The sequence below is a fragment of the Perognathus longimembris genome, chromosome 3 (genome assembly GCF_023159225.1).
Source record: "Perognathus longimembris pacificus isolate PPM17 chromosome 3, ASM2315922v1, whole genome shotgun sequence".
Classification (NCBI taxonomy): Eukaryota; Metazoa; Chordata; class Mammalia; order Rodentia; family Heteromyidae; genus Perognathus; species Perognathus longimembris.
In genome coordinates this window covers 38,129,805-38,149,933 of record NC_063163.1, presented here as the reverse complement: position 1 = coordinate 38,149,933, position 20,129 = coordinate 38,129,805, and the positions used below count along the sequence as shown (strand labels likewise).

General features: G+C 37.4%; 1 protein-coding gene across 6 annotated transcripts in view; it reads right to left on the bottom strand.

The window, feature by feature from the left end:
- Nucleotides 1-5,041: 5,041 nt before the first annotated feature.
- The window catches only part of Akap11 (A-kinase anchoring protein 11), a 48,163-nt gene continuing 33,075 nt past the window's right edge, over nt 5,042-20,129 (bottom strand). For 3 of the 6 annotated variants that reach the window (XM_048341298.1, XM_048341299.1, XM_048341296.1), the window contains exons 8-12: nt 18,920-19,075; nt 17,582-17,668; nt 16,761-16,807; nt 14,259-14,419; nt 10,105-10,710 (exon numbers count right to left, since the gene is read on the bottom strand). In XM_048341298.1, the coding sequence (XP_048197255.1) occupies nt 10,570-10,710; nt 14,259-14,419; nt 16,761-16,807; nt 17,582-17,668; nt 18,920-19,075 (592 nt within the window). In that variant the 3' untranslated portion in view covers nt 10,105-10,569. Of the gene's footprint in view, nt 5,053-10,104; nt 10,711-14,165; nt 14,420-16,760; nt 16,808-17,581; nt 17,669-18,919; nt 19,076-20,129 lie in introns of those variants that run through there. The other 3 variants (XR_007210332.1, XM_048341300.1, XM_048341301.1) reach the window with 3 other exon arrangements.

Sequence of the window (20,129 nt, the reverse complement as noted above, 5' to 3'; positions counted from 1 at the left end):
GCCTGGGTACTCGCACTTGCCAGTCTTTTCAACTGCATGAGCCAATTCATTGAAACAAATCAATCTGCAAACAGACAAAATGAAGAGATAGAAAGGCAAACACCCACATGACTTACTGGTTCTGCTTGTCTAGACAACCTGACCGTGACCATGTTCCATTAGCCAATTAAGTCCAAAAGTTCAAGTGTTCCACAAATGCCTCCATAGCCAAAGTCAGAAAAGTCAGCTTTTGTACCTACTTGACCTTGCTACTTACCTTTACTAGGTTTCTAGTATACCTGTTCTATGCTCTCATGTTAGTTCATCAATATACACTTAGAATGATTACTAATGTTTTATCCAGAATGTTCAATGATTCCCAATGGAGAAGTAGGTTTTTCCTGTCCTATGAATAAAAACAGGTCAGTCAGCAAGCTGGTGGACAGCACTGTTCCTCAGCTGATCTCATAGACAATTTAGTCATGGAAAGGGGCTCATCACTTTGGTAACTGCTATCATCTGGGTATTACTCAGCCACCTTCTTTCTGCCAGACTCAGCGTACTGCATCAAATAAGTAAGGTGGTAATAATTATAATTATACACATCAGATCCAAAAATCACTGAGAGGCAAGGTAGATCTTCACTGACTCATGGCTGTGGAGTATGGGGTTACATCACATTATGTAACCAGCTATCTGACATATCTTTTAACTCTTCACATGCTCTTTGTTTCTTAACACCTGACATCTCTCCCTTTTCTCCCATGTGGCTCCCTCTCCCTCATTGCTCCTAGAGAGGAGTGTCAGGATGAGAGGAGGCAACCAAGAAGAATTAAGGATTACTCAAGAGGCTGTGAATATGGCCTAGTGGTGAGAGTGTTTGCCTTGTATACACGAAGCCCTGGGTTCGATTCTTCAGCACCACATATATAGAAAAGACCAGAAGTGGCACTGTGGCTCAAGTGGCAGAGTGCTAGCCTTGAGCAAAAAGAAGCCAGGGACAGTGCTCAGGCCCTGAGTCCAAGACCCAGGATTGGCAAAAAAAAAAAAAAAAAAAAAAAGGATTACTCAAAGGAGTTAAACGCGAATGGCTCAATAATGTAGAATAGGAAAGAGGAGATGTGTTTTCTCAGTTCTAGACAGAATGGAAAGATGCTGGGCAAGAGCAGAAGGGGCTGAAAGCTTGGAAAAGATGTCTGTCTTTGTCACTTTTCAGGTCTTAGGAGCATGGACACCATGACTGAAACAGCTCTGCTGTCAGAAGGATTATGCAGGAGACTGGCTCTGGCCTATGTTCTCTCTGAAGTCTCTCCTTGGTATCTCCTGCTGTCAGATGAGGGTTTCCCATCTGCTTCCACTTTACCCTTGAGGAAGACCTTGTTTGCAGCCTCACATTCAAATATTTAGTTATTTGGGCCTTACTGATGTCTTTATTGTATCTGACTGTCAATTTAACATACTGACTACACTCAGCAGCTCTGAATCAACTGTAGACCAACCAATGTGGCTCACTCCACCAAATGTCCCTCCTTTTGGAAGCCAGGGTTTCTTGGGGGTCAAGATTAGTGAAGAGGGAAGGGGCAGAGGGCAGAGCTCAGTGATACAGTGCCTGTTGAGCATGTACCTAACCCTTGTTTTCGCCAGCACCAAACAACCAAAAACAACAACAACAAAAACAACCACATGGGAGTATTGTGGTTCAAAGCCAGCCCAGGCAGAAAAGCTCACAAGACCACTTCCCATTCCATATGTTACAGTGGCATGGACCTGTCACCCCAAGCTGCTAGAGGGGAGGGGACTGATTGGGGAACACAATACAGTTAGACTACTACGGACACAAGTTTGTGAGACTTCTATCTCAAAGGAGAGAAGCTGGATGTCATGATGTGCACATATGATCCCAGCTACAAAGAAAGGCCTCAAGGAAGAGGATCATGGCTCAGGTACATGCCCAGGCAGGAAAACAAAACCTGAAACAAATAATTAAGGGGGAAAATTGCTGGAGGTGTATATCAAGCAGTACAACATCAGGCTCGCAAGATGAGGCTCTGAGTGCAAGCCCCAGTGCCAATTTAAAAAACAAAAAATACCTCAAAGCACGCTGGGATGCAAAAGCTTAAGTTGCCTAACCTTTCTCTTAGCCTTTGCCACAAACAGGCTGGCTTCAAAACAGGAGCTTATAGACTGTGCATGCTATTGTAACACGTCAGTCTCCTCCTCCAAGTGCCTTACAATCTCTCACAACTCATTTGCAAGCAGAAAAAAAAAGGGTAAGAGGAAGGCTACCTATTAATCCTGCATTCTTTTCTTTTGTTTCTTTTTGTTGGTGATGGTGGTCATGAGTCCTGGGTGCTGTCCCTGAGCAATTTTGCTCAAGGTTAGTGCTCTACCACTTTGAGCCACAGCTCCACTTCTGGGTTTTTAGTGGTTCATTGGATAAAAGAGTCTCTCCTAGGGCCTTTTCTGCCCAAGCCGGCTTTGAAATATGATCCTCAGATCTCTTAGAATTACAGGTGTGACCCATCCATACCTGGCTGCAGCTTCTCTGATGGCTTTGTTGCGTCTTTTCCAAAGCCCACAGCAATTTAAGTCATTGGCCTCATTCCTATGTTTTCACAAGTTCAGGATTCATGTAACTTAGAAAAAGAACCAACTTTCTATCAGGAAGACTATTTTGTAAAAACACAGTATCCAGAGGCAAATATATATAGAATATATATAAAAGCAATACACAAACATGGGCCCTTTCTACCTTTGGAGGAAAATGTCAAAATCTTGATTCAAAGGATAAAGGGAAGGATTGTACTCAAGTCCCTCACCAGCTCCTTTCCTTTCTTTCTAGTGGACTGAATATTGTCCTTCAATATGGTTTCTATGCAAAGCTCAGGGATGCTCTTTGGCACTGTGGATTAGCACAAACACAATGGCTGTCTGTAAAGACAACACAAGATGGCATTTGACATACCATGGTGCTGACTCCAGGTAGACTGTGAACTATTAACTACATTTCAAATATGGAACATATTCTTGAAATCCTAGGCAGCTGTCTTTATCCATTTCTTCCCTACATATAAAAGACCTCATTAGGGCTGGGGATATGGCCTAGTGGCAAGAGTGCCTGCCTCATAGACATGAGGCCCTGGGTTCGATTCCCCAGCACCATATATACAGAAAATGGCCAGAAGTGGCGCTGTGGCTCAAGTGGCAGAGTGCTAGCCTTGAGCAAAAAGAAGCCAGGGACAGTGCTCAGGCCCTGAGTCCAAGCCCCAGGACTGGCCAAAAAAAAAAAAAAAAAAAAGACCTCATTAAAATCTAGATAGCATCTGGCATTCTAATATGGCAGGATAATAATTCTACTAAAAACATGAAATAGAAATTGGGTAGAATCTGTTCTTGGAAAATCTATACTGGGTCTCCCTTCTCCGTATATTAAAAAACATACACATTTGACAATTACTATGTACTTTCTGTCCAGGAGCAATAAATTCACCATGTCTATAATTTCTAGAATGTTCTTCTCCCCTTTGAGCAATGTTAGAAAATGAAAGAATTGCTAGAATACTGGATTCTCTGCTCAAACTAACGATCTCATCTGCTTTAATGCAGAGGCTGCATGCTAGATGACTACCAGAAAGCCCAGAGTGGTGGTGCACAATTGTAATTCCAACACTTGGGAGGCTGAGGTAGGAGAACCACCAGTTTACAGCCTCATAGGGGGCTACCTAGTGAGACTCAGTCTTCTGCCCTGCTCCACACACTACCACCACCAAAACCAAGTGTACAGGTCCTGGCAAGCAACAGAAATGAAGGGCTGTAACATGACATGCTAGAAGCAAGCAAGCAAACAAACAAACCAGAACTTATTCTGGGACTAAAAAGACAATAATTTAGTTTCTACCAAATTGACTAAGAACCGAATGTTCCTGAGCTTTCCATTTTCAACTGGAAATAGAAAATATACTTGCATGTAAGAAAGATCTCATATTGGGCCAAAGCATATCAGTGACAGTGGGCAGAATACTGTATACAAGAGTCCAGTTCCAATCTTACTGTAAATCAAGATTTATCTTAAGATCTAATCCACTGAAGTATCTGTTTTAAAGAAGCAGTAATAGAAAAGTACTAAAGTCAAAATCTAAGCTCCAATTGAATCTTAGAAATGTTTTTCAATTTCATTGACTTTCCCTGGCCTGGAGAAACTAAAATCAGAGAGATGATTTCAAAACTACAAAGAACCGGGGTATACTCTTCCTCTTTCCTGTGGCCAGCATACTGTTGCAAAAAAACTTCATTTTCTTCTTGCCCTTTCTGTAACACAGCATAATCACACCACAGCACACAGCCTCATCCCAGAGGCTACAATGTCTCTATCTCCACAACCTGTTTCCCACTCTCTCTGCACTAGCCAAGAAAAAAAAAACCCACAAATGATTCTGATATGTTAAATAGGTCAAATATTGTTGGCCATTCTTCTGAGCCAGTTTTCCTTTATGGAATTATAATCCAAAGAATCTCCCTTTTTTTGCCAGTCCTGGAGCTTGGACTCAGGGTCTGAGCACTGTCCCTGGCTTCTTTTTGCTCAAAGCTAGCACTCTACCACTTATGCCACAGCTCCACTTCCGGCTTTTTCTGTGGTGCTGAGAAATCGAACTCAGGGCTCATGCATACAAGGCAAGAAATCTACCGTTAAGCCATATTCCCAGCCCCTCTGCACTTCTTGATTTCTTTGTGCCTGAAGGAAAGCCTTTTCAATGTTTGCCATTATCTCCTAACATTCTGAAATATTGAGAAACTTGGAAAAAAATCATATTAAGTGAAGTGAGCCAGACCCAAAGAGACATAGACTCTATGGTTCCCTCACTGGGAATAATTGGTACACGTCTAAGATAATCCTAGAAGACCACAATAGCTCAATAGCTATGTCCATGTGAACACATAAGATGATGCCAAGTGAAATGAACACCAAGTTGTGGAAACAACTGGTTTATCATTGTTATTATTTTCAACATACCATGTGAAATTATGCCCTTTTTCTTTTGTTTTTCTTTTCCTGGGGTTTTACCCATGATATCACTGTAACTGACTTTGGTACCCTGGATATTGTATACATATTTATTGGATCTAGGGAAGGGAAAAGAAATACCAAAATCAAGAGACAGGATAAAAAGACAAACTAATGCAACAGCAATACTTACAAAACTATATGGTGTAAACCAACTGTACAACTCATAGGTGGGAGGGAAATGGGAAGGGGGGACGTTAGGAAGGGGGATGGAGGAGGAGGTAACAAGTTGGATAAGAAATGTACTCACTGCCTTACATATGAAACTGTAACCCCTCTGTACATCACTTTGACAATAAAGAAATGAAAAAAAAACTTAAAAGCTATCCACTAATTCCTGGGTTTATAATACTTGTAGTAGAACTACTTACATCAACATTCAGTGGTGAACACACCATCACTCACTTGCTAAAACCTGTAACACTGAGCCTTACTTTGCACTACAGACCTTGGGTAATGATAGTGTGTCAATGCAGGTTCCCAGGCTGTAATAATCATCCCCTTCTCAAAGAGTTGACACTGAAGGAGGTTGTGGGGGGGGGGGGTGGGAAATAAGGGTAAGTGATATTGCTGCAAAACCTAAAGTCTTACTTGACAGGAAAAAGAAGAAAAAAAGCACATAAGCCAAAGTTAAAATTCCACTAGTAACAAAAACCCAATGCTAATGTCTTTTTTCTTACATACCTTGTGTGACAGGAGTATAATCTCTATGGGTTGCCAAAGAAAGCACAAGCCAGACTAGCATAAATTTCATAACCATGTTCTTGTTTCAAGAAGCAAAATGCATTAAATCCAAAATAGGGGTGGGTAGCCAAGCTTCTAAGTCCCTTCCATCAGCACCCAGAGGCACTTAAGAAGTATGCAGAATTCAGTGTCCAATTAGAAACATTCCTAACTTGTACTCAAAAATCATGATGGAGAAAAAACAAACAAACAAAAAACTCCCAAAATAACAAAAAGCTTCATGTCCATTCTTAAGAGTTCAATACTTTTTTTTTTTCCAGTCCTGGGGCTTGAACTTGGGGCCTGGGCAGTACCTGAACCTTTTTATGCTAAAGGCTAGTACTGTACTACTTGAGCCACAGCTCCACTTCCAGCTTTCTCTGTGTAGTTTATTGGAGATAAGAGTTTCACAGACTTTCCTAACAGGGCTGGCTTCAAACCATAATCCTCAGATCTCAGCCTCCTGAGTAGCTAGGATTACAGGAATGAGCCACCAGTGCCCAACTAAACATCATTTTATATAATCATATGCACATAGCTATTGAGCATTTGTGGTCATCTCCTGACAATATCCTCCTTTGGTCTCACTGTGTGAATGTTTAAAGTCCTGTATATACAAGTATAATTTTTTTCTGTAACTTTTGTCTTCTATAAAGTTTATTGGTTTGGGTGAGGTAAGGGAAAACACAGAAATAGAGGGACAAAGGATGAACAAATTGGTTTGGGTGAGAGTAAGGGAAAACACAGAAATAGAGGGACAAAGGATGAACAAATACAGCAGTGGTACTCATTAGACACTATGTTGGAAATGATCTTTACAACTCATGGCAGAGGGGGGAGTCAAGAGGGAAAAGCTAGGAGAGAAGGAGGGAAGAGCTGCTACTGTTCAGAAAGAAATGTACTCATTACCTGACTTACGTTACTTTAACCCCTCTGAATATCATCTTTACAATAACAATAAAACATTTTTTAAAATTATGATGGGAACAGATCCCCTATGTGCTCTCCTAAGCAGTCCCACATGCCTTGGCTTCAGTTTAACACAGAGTAGCTGACAAGATGTGGCAAAATGAAAACCAACACCAAGCATTTCTTAAATTTATTGAAGAATTCTTAGTTGGGAGAGGAAAGACCACAGGCTTAAACAATTGAAAGAGAAAAGAACAATTAATTGGAAATTATTACAAACGTTATTTCTGAAACTTTTTTTGAGCCATTGCTAAAAGAAAATTTCAGCGCAACCTGCAGTTCATAGTTTGGTAAGTGAACATTTACTAAGGAGCAAAGAAAATTTACTGTTACACAGTACAAGACTGGTGTACTAACTGAGCACAGCCAAATAAACAGCTATAATTATTCAAAACTGCTTTAGCTTATATCTGGTAAACAAGAATGTGGATTACTTCCAGCACTGCACAAGTAACCAAACATTGCAAACCCAGCAATATTAAAACCTGATATTAAATAGTATCCAAACTTTACCAAAAAAAAACAAAGTGAGAACTTGTAGACCTACAATTCTAACTATATGAAAGGAATGTACATGGATGGTAAAAAATAAATAAATAAATAAAGTGGCCGGAGTGACTAAGACTGCATCTGCGTCTTCAGAGCAGGAGTAAACAAGTGAATTGCCTGTAGGGCTGCAGCTGAAAATAGAAAAAAATGCACATCACTTCATACCTCACTTTCTTTCCCTCTCACTGAGACTAATTCTTTGGGGCAGGGCTTGAAAGGAAAAGCATTTTTCCTACCCCAAGTATGGGTGCATCAACTTCTAGTTTTCTTCAAAAAAACATGAAATGTAAAATGATATTCCAATGGGAAATTGATAGCATTTAGCTGTGGAATAATAATCTACCTAAATAATGAAGTAGACATTTCACTTTGGACTCTGATAATGAGTGAAGATTAAACCATATGTTGGGAGAAGGTGCACTAATGCCAAAGACACCAAATGTCTAATGGGCTACAACTCCTTCACTTTATACACAGTACACTTAATATATATTAATTGTAATATAAAACTCTCATTTAAGCAGAATTAAGGTATTTACTATAAGCAATATAAAATCCTTATTTAGGCAGAATTAAAGTATTATGAACTGAGCTAATTCCCATCAAATATTTGAAATTCTAAGTGGAACATTTTTCAAAGCATAAAGACATCACTTATGTTCAATGAGTGAATAAATACTCTCAAAGGTTTCCCTGTCATTAAATCATATCAAACCAACCAATAGGTATTGTCACTTTCTTCTGCAATTTTAAGTCAATCATTATTTTGAATAAATCATGGAATATTTTCAAAATCAACATTTATAATAGCAAAAATATAAATGTAATTTAAACTTGGCTTTGGAAATGCAGAAGAAGAAAGGGCTACCATATTTTGGTCAGAAGTAATGTTCTAATCCATTACAGCAGGCCTCCTTCTTTCCACAGATGCCACGGTGGGTTAGAAATTAGAATATAGACAGTTCAGCTCACTGCACATCACAACTGAACAGTTCTGAATAAGACATACCTCAAGAGGACCAAAATGTGCAAAACGGCAATATTACAATGTTACAATATAAATATATCAAGCAGATCTGTAGTAAAATATGACAGAGCTGACCTCAACACAATTGTTCTAAAGAATGAGCAACCATACAGATCTAGAAAGTCTTTGGAAAAATCAAAGTGCCTTTTTTAAAGAAAGTTAAGTTTACAATGTACTTGATCAAAAGATACTGATCTAGACATGTTTTCTCTCTATGTAAGGGAGCTTAACTCGGAGCTTTCTCCATGTTTGCCAATACTTAGTGTTTTTCTCTCTATGGCTCTGGCACAGAACTGATAAATTGATACAGGTGTGGAGTTCCAACAGTCAAGAAAGAGAACTCTAAGCCAGCACAATGCCAGCAAAATGTAAAGGGGGGAGGACAATCTTACCTCAAAATTACACTTAACAGAAATAAGCATAAACATTTTCAAATAAAAAAAGTTTCACAAACCTAAAGTATTGTCATGTTTGGGTAAGAGAAAACTCAGTTGTGCTGTCAATCAAAGTGCCCAAATACAATTTGATAGCTAACTTTTAACTATACTTGGTGACCAATAAATCTACCTTGTATATTCCTGGTCCTAACATTTAAAACCCAGTTTCATAAGGCTGTATCTCAAGCTCTGAAAGGCCACAGGCAGAAATCAGTTATACATTTCCTGCATTTCTCTACCTGAAAAGAATACTCAAAATTTAGGAAATGTTATGCTTTAATGGTTTGCCCCATGTCTCTATATTAAGTTGAAAAAAAAAAACATACACTTCAACCTCAAAGTATTTCAGGAGCTTTGGAGAGCATTTTTATAAAGCAAATTTGAATCTTTCACAACAAAACACATTTTTTCAACAAGATTAAAGTTTTGGATTAATGTAAGTGCCCTGACTCCCTGCTTCCAGACAGGTGCTATGTCTTCTATATTCTGTGCAGTTTCCAGAACAATGAGTGTTTGGGGAGAGAGGGAAAGGTAATGGAGCAAAGCCCCACAAAAAAAAATTATTTAACTGGTATTACAAGAACTACCATTGGAAGAATGAAAACCATCCACACCCCCCACAGCCCTCCATACACAAAAACAAGATACAGTCTTGGTCCTCTTACTCAAGTTTCTACACACAAAGGGGCAGGACATTAAGAAAGGCCAGAAAGACCATGTCAGAGAACTCTACAAAATAGTGAGGTTACATTTGATTGGAAGAGGAAAAAAAATCCTTTTGTTAGAAAAAAATTCTTGGTAAAATGGAGAGTTATTTGTTCAGAAATCCACAATGAAAACCTTTATAGGTTCCAATGAATGCATTTCTATATCAATACTAATTTTAAAGTTTTCAATGTTTTGTAATCTGAATTTTTATTTATAGGATAAGTCAAAAAGACAAAAATTCTTACTGCACAATCTTTAAAGACATTTTATTTTAAGCACCTTTTAATGTATCTGGAGGGTTTCTAACTAAGACAACATTAAAATAAGAGGTTGGAACAAAGCAGTGGCAAAATTGAAGTTCTCCTTCACTCACTCACCACACACACACACACACACACACACACACACACACACACACACACACACACACACACACACAGGCATGTGCATATACTTCACATACTTGTTTCATTTCTAGAAAGTGGTTGACTGCCAAAACAACTGGCAGCATTAGCAAATAATGTTATCTGATGGCAAGCAAGGGAAAGTAACACTCACGGTGTCAGTTTAGGAAATCAAAAAGCTACCAGTAGCTGAACTATGAAAATAAAGTCAATTTTTACAACAGGACAAAAAGAATAAACATCTACCAGAAACAAAAAACAAAATAGACTCGGTTTTATTTTTTTGATGCTAGATATTAGTCAGAGGCATTTGTTTGCAAAGGAGCAAAATTTTAAGTCTCATTCACTGGATCCTCTCCCCAGCAGCTCAGTGCAGTTTCAAGCAGCACTATTTGGATCCAAAAAGAGTGCTGTTGGATAATGTCCCAGAAAACCTTAGGTTAGACCTTCCTTCACATACATGTTCTTAGGATCTTAACATACCACACATGTATTTATAGAAGAATAAGTGAGGATAATATTTTAAGAGATTATAAAAGTATGAATTATATACAGTGTGATGACAGAAAGCACTTAAAAAAAAGCTGTATTTACTTTTCTCCCAACTCATTTAAAATGTTAATATTCACTATTTGAATTTTATCATAAACATATTAATCTGTTTCTTCCTTTCCCAAACAAATAATAAAATATATTGGCTCGGGGTTTGTTCTATGCATTTTCCAGGAGCCAATCGAACAGCGACTTGCACCTCTCTTCGCTGGAGGGCTTTTCCACTGCTTCATAATATTTAAGTACAGCCTGCAGGAGGTCTCCTACTTTCCATCCTTTTTCTTGTAACTGTTTTGAAAGCTAAAAATAAAAAAAAAAGGTTAAAAAGATATGTCAAACAGCAAAAAAATAATTTTATACCACTGAAGTTTTTGTTTTTATGATGAGAACTGAGAATCATATAGTTTACTAACAAGTAGTTTTTCCCGATTTTAACAAGATCTTCTCAGCTAAACCAGCACCTCTTTTCCCAAATTAAACATTTTCACTTCCTGGCCTTTATAAACATAGCTCCTCCACAGAAAGACACTTTAGGAATGCTGGAGACAAGAGCTCTACAAACCTCAACCAGCAGACCGTGTGGGAAGGCACAGGTTAAATTTCTACAGGAAATTCTTCACCTAACTAAATGCATCTGCCACACCCTTGATTAGAACATAAAAAAATAAAATGTCAAGCTTAATAAAAGGATGTGGCTTTTCCCTCCACAAAATACAGCGTGGGTTTTTTCTGGAATACACATTCTACCCTCATCGGAAATAGGGCTTTCTAAGTTAAGAAATGTTAATGCTTCAATTTTTTAAAAAAGTAAATAATGACAGGTTTACATAAACTCCACCATGACTGATTAGAACATGACTTCATTCACATTTTTATTTAGCTCTGTAAAAGGTCTTAAATTCTGAAAGCTCTGTAAATTAAATTCTGAAAACTAGGTTACATTTTTTGCACTGAACATAAGCTTAATCTTTTCAGAGCAAACTTACTGAGATAATTTATATGCAATGGCTTTTAGTATCACCACAATTAGAACATTTTAGAACATTTTCTCACATCACACCAAAAGAAGGCCTACCTGTCAACCTACTCTCCACTCTCCTCAGCCCTACCTTTGGTCTCTGTAGACTTGCCTATTTGGACACTTCATAGAAATGCAATGATAAATTCTGTGTGTAAGTCTTCTGGAACCACCTTCTTTTGCTTAGCAAAATGTTTCAAGTTTCTGCTGCCATAGTAGCATGTTTCCTTCCTTCCCTGCTCCATTTCACACATACACCATACTTTCACTTGTCTACTCTTCCACTGGTGGATAGCTGCAGCACTCCCATTTTTTATCTATCATGAATAACGTTACCATGGACAAGTTTTTGTGTGGACATGTTTTCATTTCTCTTGGGTATATAGCTACAGATGAGAATATGGGTTATATGATAATACTATAATTAACCTTTGAGGAACCTGCAGAACATTTTCCAATGCAGCTGGTACCACTTAAGATTTTCACCAGCAACCTATTGCTCCACATTCTTGTTAACAGCTGTTACCTACTTTTCTGACTATATTCATCCTGGTGGGTGTGAGACTCACAGTGGTTTTGATTTACATTACCTAGTGGCTGAGGCTGAATATCATCTCATGTACTTAGTGAAGATTCATAATGATTTTCCTGTCCAGGCTGGCTTTGAACCGTAATCCTCAGATCTCAACTTCGTAAGTAGCTAGGATTACAGGCATAAGCCACAGACTCAAGACCTTAACACCATTTTCAACTGGATTATTTGACATCTTCTTTTTAAGTTATAGAGTTCAGTATTTATGCTACTTATAAGGCCTTTATCAGGCAGACAATTTGGAAACATACATTTTCACCCATTCTGTGGGTTCTTTTCCCATTAATGGCATCCTTTGTAATACAAAAGATTTTCTCTCTCTCTCTCTCTCTCTCTCTCTCTCTCTCTCTCTCTCTCTTTCTTTCTTTCTTTCTTTCTTTTTGTTTGAGACAGGGCCTCACTATGTAGACCGGGCTGGTTTGACTCACAATCTTCCTACCTCCCAACTGCCAGGATCACAGGTAAATGTGCAACCATGATTGGGACTTGGGGGCGTTGTTTTGTTTTGTAGTACTGGGGTTTGAACTCAGGGCTTCATAGTTACTAGGAAGCCCACTCTATCTTGTGAGCCTTATTCCCAGCTCTATTTTGCTTTAGTTATTTTTCAGATAGGGTTTCATGCTTTTGCACAAAAGCTGGTATTGGACTGTTTCTCTACCTACAGCTTCTCTCTGGGTGGATCCTAAGTATGGACCACTATCACCATGCTTGGCTTATTGGATGGGATGGATTTCACTAACTTTTGCCCAGAGTGACCCTCCCACTGAGCCTCCCAATATCTGCCTCTTAATTAGCTTAGACTGCAGACATGAAGAACCTAGGGGCTCTAGCCAAAGTTTTAAACTTTTAACTACTTATCTTTTTTCATTTATGTAAATATGTTTGTATTTTCTTTTTTCTACATAATTATAGCTCCCACGTTCTAATAATGCTTATGCTAATGATACTTATTTGTCCGATTTAAGATTAGAATTAGTAGCACACTGACTAGAAAGACACAAAAAAATTGCTATTTCTATTCTCATTATCACTAAAGATAATCTGTACTTAGCCCTTAACTGCTTCATAACTACCCAGCAGTCCTGTGGAGTTCTAGCCAGACATTGTCAATAAGGATCATTATTTAAAATCAGCCATGCAGTTAAAATAAGCCATAGAAGACATTTCTACCCATCCACCCACAGTTAAGCAACATCCTACTCAATCACTAGGCAAAGGTCCCCAGGGCTAGGTCACCTGGTGACAAGATTCCCTTACATAATCTTATCACTCTTAGGTCTATCTAAAGCCTTCCTTAGGCCTCAACTTACCAAGACTACTTGACTCCCACAAGTGCTAGCCTCATTGAGGTCGGTTCTAACAAATCCCCTACTTATTCGTTCCCTTTGGCAATTCATTTCCTAAGCACCCCTTTCTGACCTATTTTCTCTTTTGGCTCCAAACAGAAACCTAACGACAAAAAGCTCAGTCTAGGTAAAACAAACAAAGAAAATGTTGTTGCATCTTTTCACAGTTCTTCCAACAACAGTTACCTAAATTCTGAATTAGAAAATAGTGTAACTTGAGTGGTCTCCTTTTGTTATTAATGATAAATCTATCCTAGTTATTCATTAGACTGTTTTACATCCTATAGTAAGATTAAATCAAAGTTTTCATAAGGATCATTATGAGGAATAAAAACAAAACCATAAAACTGTAAATTGAAATATTTTGATGAAAAAGGTGCATGGCACATATGAAGCGCTTTATAAAAGTATCTTGTTTAAACACGTACTAGTTTTTGATTATACCAGCTTCTTGTGTATATAAGGCTGGATATCATTAAAATGTTCTTACTAATTATTAAATACAATTATGAATCAACTAAACAGAATAAACTGATCTTTCATAAAAACATATAAAGTGCCTACTAACTCTATCTAACTTTAAGGACTAAGTATATACCAAGCATTAGACTAAACATATGGTTCCTTTAGTGTTATACTTAAACCTCACATATTTTGTAACACAGTTTCCACATCCCCATTTCTGAACTGCAACTAAAGAAGGTGGTACTTGGTGTGACTCACCTGACCTAGGTTACCCTGCTGCAAAGTGGCAGAACTGACATACATGAAACTATCTCATAGCCTACATACTAACCACCCAGACATCCTAGTATAACCAACAACATGACAAGAACACTGTATACTACTGCTAAACGTACCCTTACAACCACTCCAGAAGGTAGGTACTTACTAGTATAAACTCCTTCTTTGAAGAGTCGTGAAGACATAGTTCTGCAACTTCAGCCTCAGAGGCAACAAGCCACTGAAGAACAATCCGTAGCTGTGGGTCTACTGTGCACGGCTCCATATCAACATTCGTTATCAGCAGAGTCTTTCCATTTGGCTCCAAACCTAATAAATTTAAACAATATCATATCAAGAGAAATGAATCAATTCAGCTTTAGTTTCCAGTACTCAGGGTTCCAACTATACACCAATGTTTTCCATTTCTTTTCTTTTTTTTTTTTTTTATTTTTACTTGCAGTACTGGGTTTTGATCTCAGGGCCTTCTGCTTGCTTGGCAGGCAATCTACCACTTAAGCCATACCTCCAGTCCAGAGAAAGTTTCATTTTTTGACCAGACTAGCCCTAGCTAAGATGCTATATGCATACAACCATGCCCAGATTTTTGTGTTGAGATGTGGTCTCATGAACCTTTTCCCCAAGCTGGCCATTAACTATGACCCTTTTAATCTCCGCCTCCCAAGTAAATAGAATTATAAGCCTGATCTACAACACCCAGCTTCCATTTCTTAAGATCCCAATGAATGCTCTTCTTAACCATATCATAACATGACTAAAATATTTCTTTGAAAGGAAAAAGTAATGCTAAAACAAAGAAATAACTTGGATCATTTATTGATAGCACAATGTCAAATAGTGTTTTAAAGTATTCAAGGGCTGGGAATGTGGCCTAGTGGCAAGAGTGCTTGCCTCGTATACAGGAAGCCCTGGGTTCAATTCCTCAGCACCACATATGTAGAAAAAAGCCAAGTGGCACTGTGGCTCAAGAAGTAGAGTGCTAGCCTTGAGCAAAAAGAAGCCAGGAACAGTGCTCAGGCCCTGAGACCACGCCTCAGGACTGCCAACAAAAACAATACAAACAAAAATAAAGTATTCAATTCAAGTACTACAAATGCCATAATTTGTGTCAAAACTCCCAGGTAAAAGAAGAAACAATAAACCATAATGCTACCATTGTGATTAAAATTAAAATGAAACATACAAATATAAACCTCAAATAAAGAATAGAAAGCTGGGTGCCAGTGGCTAATGTCTGTAATCATCGCTACTCAGTCAGAAGAGTGAGATCCAGACAATCAAAGTTTGGTCAGAAAAGTCTGTCAGACTCAGTCTCCAAACTAGCCAGCAAAAAGACATGATAGAAGTGTGGTTTAAGTGGAAAAGTTCCAACTGAACTTTGAGGAGGCCCTGAGTTCAAATCCCAGTACCAGTAGAGACACACACACACACACACACACACAAAATAGCAGCAAATAGTTAACATAGCTTATATTATATCCTAAGTATTGTTCGACACTCTTTATGCATACAAATTCCTTTAATCCTCACAACACCCTATGAAGTAGGAAATATTATCTTTATTTTATAGGTAAGAGCTCTCAGGTAATCACTTCACTCTTTAGTTTGAATACTGGCATACAATCTCCCTAAACGAAGTCTAACTGGCAAAAAGAGTTATTCTAAACTCAAAAGGGCATAATGTATATTTCAAGATGTCCTGAAGGTGCTTTTTTGAAACAGGGCCTTATTTTGTAGTCCAAGGTGGCTTTGAGCTTGCTATGTAGGCTAGTCTCAAACCCATGATTCTCCTGTCTTAGCCCTCAAGTGCTGGTATTAGAATGTGCCAGCATGCAAGCTTGGCACATTTCAAGTAATTCTTTTCAGACTACCTCTTTCTCCCCTTCACCTAACTCTCAGTGCTGTAAAGTGAAGAAATAAGTCTCCCATTGGTAGGGCACACATAGCCCTCACCTAGTTCTAAAGAAATAACAAAAATGTACTGGCTCAAAAATAAATATTTCCAATAGTGTAAATATTTTTATATGTAGATATTATATATGTAATCTATATATTATACAGATTATATATAGATGTTGTTTGCATTTCATTAAGAAAAAACATGGAGAAAATTCAACAATTTTCTGAATATAATGAAAACTCAGCTTCAATTTGAGGAGTTTTAGTTATATATCTTATAGTCTGTCTAGTACTAATATGTTTAGAACTACAGCCATTAAAGGAAGCAAGGCTTGACTACGATCTTCAAATATGTCTATGTCGGAACGCAGGACTGTAACTGCGAGAGAGAAGAATTGCAGGGAGATTTAAAAATAATGTTTCATTTTTACATACTGATTTATTTAAGTCTGACATAAATTACTAATTCTAGCAGTTAACAGTCTAGAAGGAAACTATTAAGAGAATAGTATGCTATACTATAATAAATTGTATAAAAGGTCAAGAATATACTGACTTCAAGGGCTGTGGGGATAGCACAGAGGTAAAGCATTTTCCTAGTGTACACAAAGCCATGGGGTCCAACCCTAGTTCCACAACAACCACAAAAAGAAACTATGTTTTTTTTTAATACATAAAATCGATGGCCTATCTGATGAAGATACATAAAAACAAATCATAAAGACTATACAAAACAATAACTATCACTTACATTCTATTTCGTCCTCATGCTCTTCATCTTCATCTTCTGGCTCATCACTTTTTGAAGAAACAGCAAACAGCAAAAGCAGTTAAAAAAAAAAAAGGAGCTTAGTTAGTAATGCATTAAAACTACTTCTTAGAAATGCAGTAAGCAATGGATGTTACATATGACATTTAGAAGGAGGAAAATGATAATAAAAAGGAAGCTTTGCTTCTCACATCATTTCATGTTAAAAAATAAAAATTGTAAATGATGCCAAAAGTTATTTTAAAAAAATCAAGAAGTCCTACCTGATCATATTTAGAGCCAAGTAACTGCTTAGTAAATTGAATATAAAATTAATGTAAATCTGAGCTATTCTAATCTGATTTTAATTCCAATATTTGAATATCATAGAATGTCATAAACAATGGAATATTAATGCTCCTAACTGCTGTCATTTAATACTTTTTCACTTAGCAAAAAACATTTTCCTATACTTTTATTATATATGAAGTCAACATACAAAGCCAAAATGAAGCAAAACAAAAACAAAAAAACAACAGAAATCCTGTAGGAAGCAAGCTCTTTTTAATAATTGGCAGAATGGAAAAAAGCAAGCAGAATAACCCATGCATAACAGTCACTCATTTGCAATTAGATGTCAGTCATATTTTAGATAGTTGAATGTTTTCATTAGATGTAAATGTATCAAGCAGAATCATGTCAAAATACAGAAGAAAAGCAAGTGGATACATATTGATACTGTGGCCCACATTCTCTTAAGAATATGACATCATGCATTAGAGGTGAGAGACTCATCAGTTTTTAAGTTCCCAGACTGAACCAACCTGTCTGATGTTGGAAAGGATAAATTGTCCTCATACAAATCTCCTTCTAAACCAAGACTGCTCCAGCTACTGCTGTTACCATTACTGCTAGAGGAAGAAAACAACAGAGCTGAACTAGAAAATGAATAGTAAAGACCACCTTCGTTTTCCTTGGAACAGCTGTCCTTGGTCACTGTACATGTCCTGAAGATGCCAAAATGGAGTGGAGCCTCCACAGAAGGGAAGAGAGACCATTACTGCTACTCTAGGGTACTTGACAGGGGTGGGAGACTCAGGAATCTTCTTCTTTGTTCTCAATAAATCTTAGAAATTATTCTAAACTTACATACATTTTTGTAGACTAAGACAACAAAATGGCTTCTAGGACAGCAAATGAATGCATGACAAAATTAAGGTCATGTAGTAAATCTTAGGATATCATATCTTTAAAGGCAATTCCTTTGGTTTGGATAAGGTCATCAAAGAAAAAAGTTAAATTTCTCCTAGGTTTTTCAATATGCAAAACAGTGATAGGCTTGGGTAGAGTGTGGGGGAAAGGAGACAAGTACATCTAAACAGTCTCAGACGGATTTTAAAATAATCTCGTGTCACTATGTCAGTTACTTCACATATTGTGTATAATTCAGTAGGTGGTAAATAACATTTATTTTCTTCAGAGTAAAGGTGGAATAACAAAGGTTTAATTAAGTACTGTACTTGTTTGTCAGCCAGTCACTAACGCTATACACAGAAAACTTATAGTACTGAACCAAAAGAAAAGAAAGCAATTATATCCTACAACTACAGCAAAGCAATTGTTTAAAAAAAAAAAAAAGCAACCATGTTCAGAAACAAAATTCAATTCAATTCTTCAGATTAAAGCCTTCAACATGCAATTAAAAATTCTAATCATCCCTGAGGATTAAAAGAATTAGTAAGCACATTAGTTTGCAGTGATAAGCAGCTATTAGTCCCTATATTAGCCTTACCAGTTATAAAAATTAATATTATCACAAGCCAAAACTTTCTCAAGTATCAGTAAATACTGATTGACAAGGTTACCCTCAAAAGGCTGATTACTTATACCAAAGAATTTATATACCTTTGTGTTTTCTCCTCTTGTCCCCACAGAACATACCATTTTATCTATCAACAAAATGCTTGGTTGTTGGGAATAATGGTGAAAAAGGTGACACTGATCAAGATATATTATAAACTCACTGAAACATGATGTGAGTAATAAAATACATTTTTAAAGTAACAAAGTTGCACATTTTGAATTTTAAAATATTCAATGTAAATTTATAACTCATTCTAGCGCCTAAAATTTTACATGACTATATACATAATTGTAGTTACCTTTCACTTAGATGATGAAAACTGCTGCTTTCATCTTGGTGATCATCCTCAAAACTTAAATTGGACCAGCTACCCGTGCTATCCTCACCAACACTGAGATTCATCTGCTGGCTACTAAATGACTCATTGGACGGAAAGTCTTCTATGTCTTTTGAACTATGAATAGAAAAAAATAACAAATAGCATGGGAAGAATCACAGATTATAAATTATTGGACCACTGAGTTGATGATAAAGATGACAATAACAAGAAATGATAGAGTCATACTTGTGTCCTTGGAACAATTTGTTGTATCTACTGACAATAAGATCTTGCATGAGAGTGCAGTGATTAAAAAGTTAATTGAGGTACCAATCTATTATGAATACATTCCTGATACATCATTTATCTAAGTTCTGTTTAGTTTGTACTTTTAACTGAGAGATTACACAGGAGTGTAATAAACTTTAAGTGCTTTGTAAAATAGTACTTCTATTTGCACTAGCGGAACCTCTTTCTAGCTTTAAGAACAATTTTTTTAAAGTACTTAAAGGAATTATAGTAGTACCAGTCAAACCTACAATCAAACTAGCTAAATTTATTCAAGATTAGAGCATGGACCAAAGCTCTTTTCATTGTTTTCAATCAAGAGGCGTTTATATTTCTACACATTGTTACAAAGTCCATGCATTGCTCAACTATCTTACTTGTCCCTTTACTGTACTACTGTTGGCACAGTGTTTGAGAAAGTGATGCTTGTCAACAAGAAGAAAAATGTCAGACTTCTTAGCGAAACCTACCAAGGCTTCTCACCAATCAGAATGAGTGTAGGTTGCTAAAAAACATACTAATCGTTCCATCTCATACTGTTCTCCTTATCACTTGCCATTCTTCAGCAACAGGAGCCTCTTTGCTGCTTCCCAGACATGACCATGACTACACCTTTGCCTGGAATTCACTTCTCTCTAATTCCCAATGATTTATTCTCTCTTCACCTTCATGGTTCAAACACTACTTTGCCCTGTAACCCATTTAAAACTGCAACCCATCATTAAGTGCTGTTGCCACAACTGCACCAACACTCTTTTTTTTTTTTTTTTGCCAGTCCTGGGCCTTGGACTCAGGGCCTGAGCACTGTCCCTGGCTTCTTTTTGCTCAAGGCTAGCACTCTGCCACTTGAGCCGCAGCGCCACTTCTGGCCATTTTCTGTATATGTGGTGCTGGGGAATCG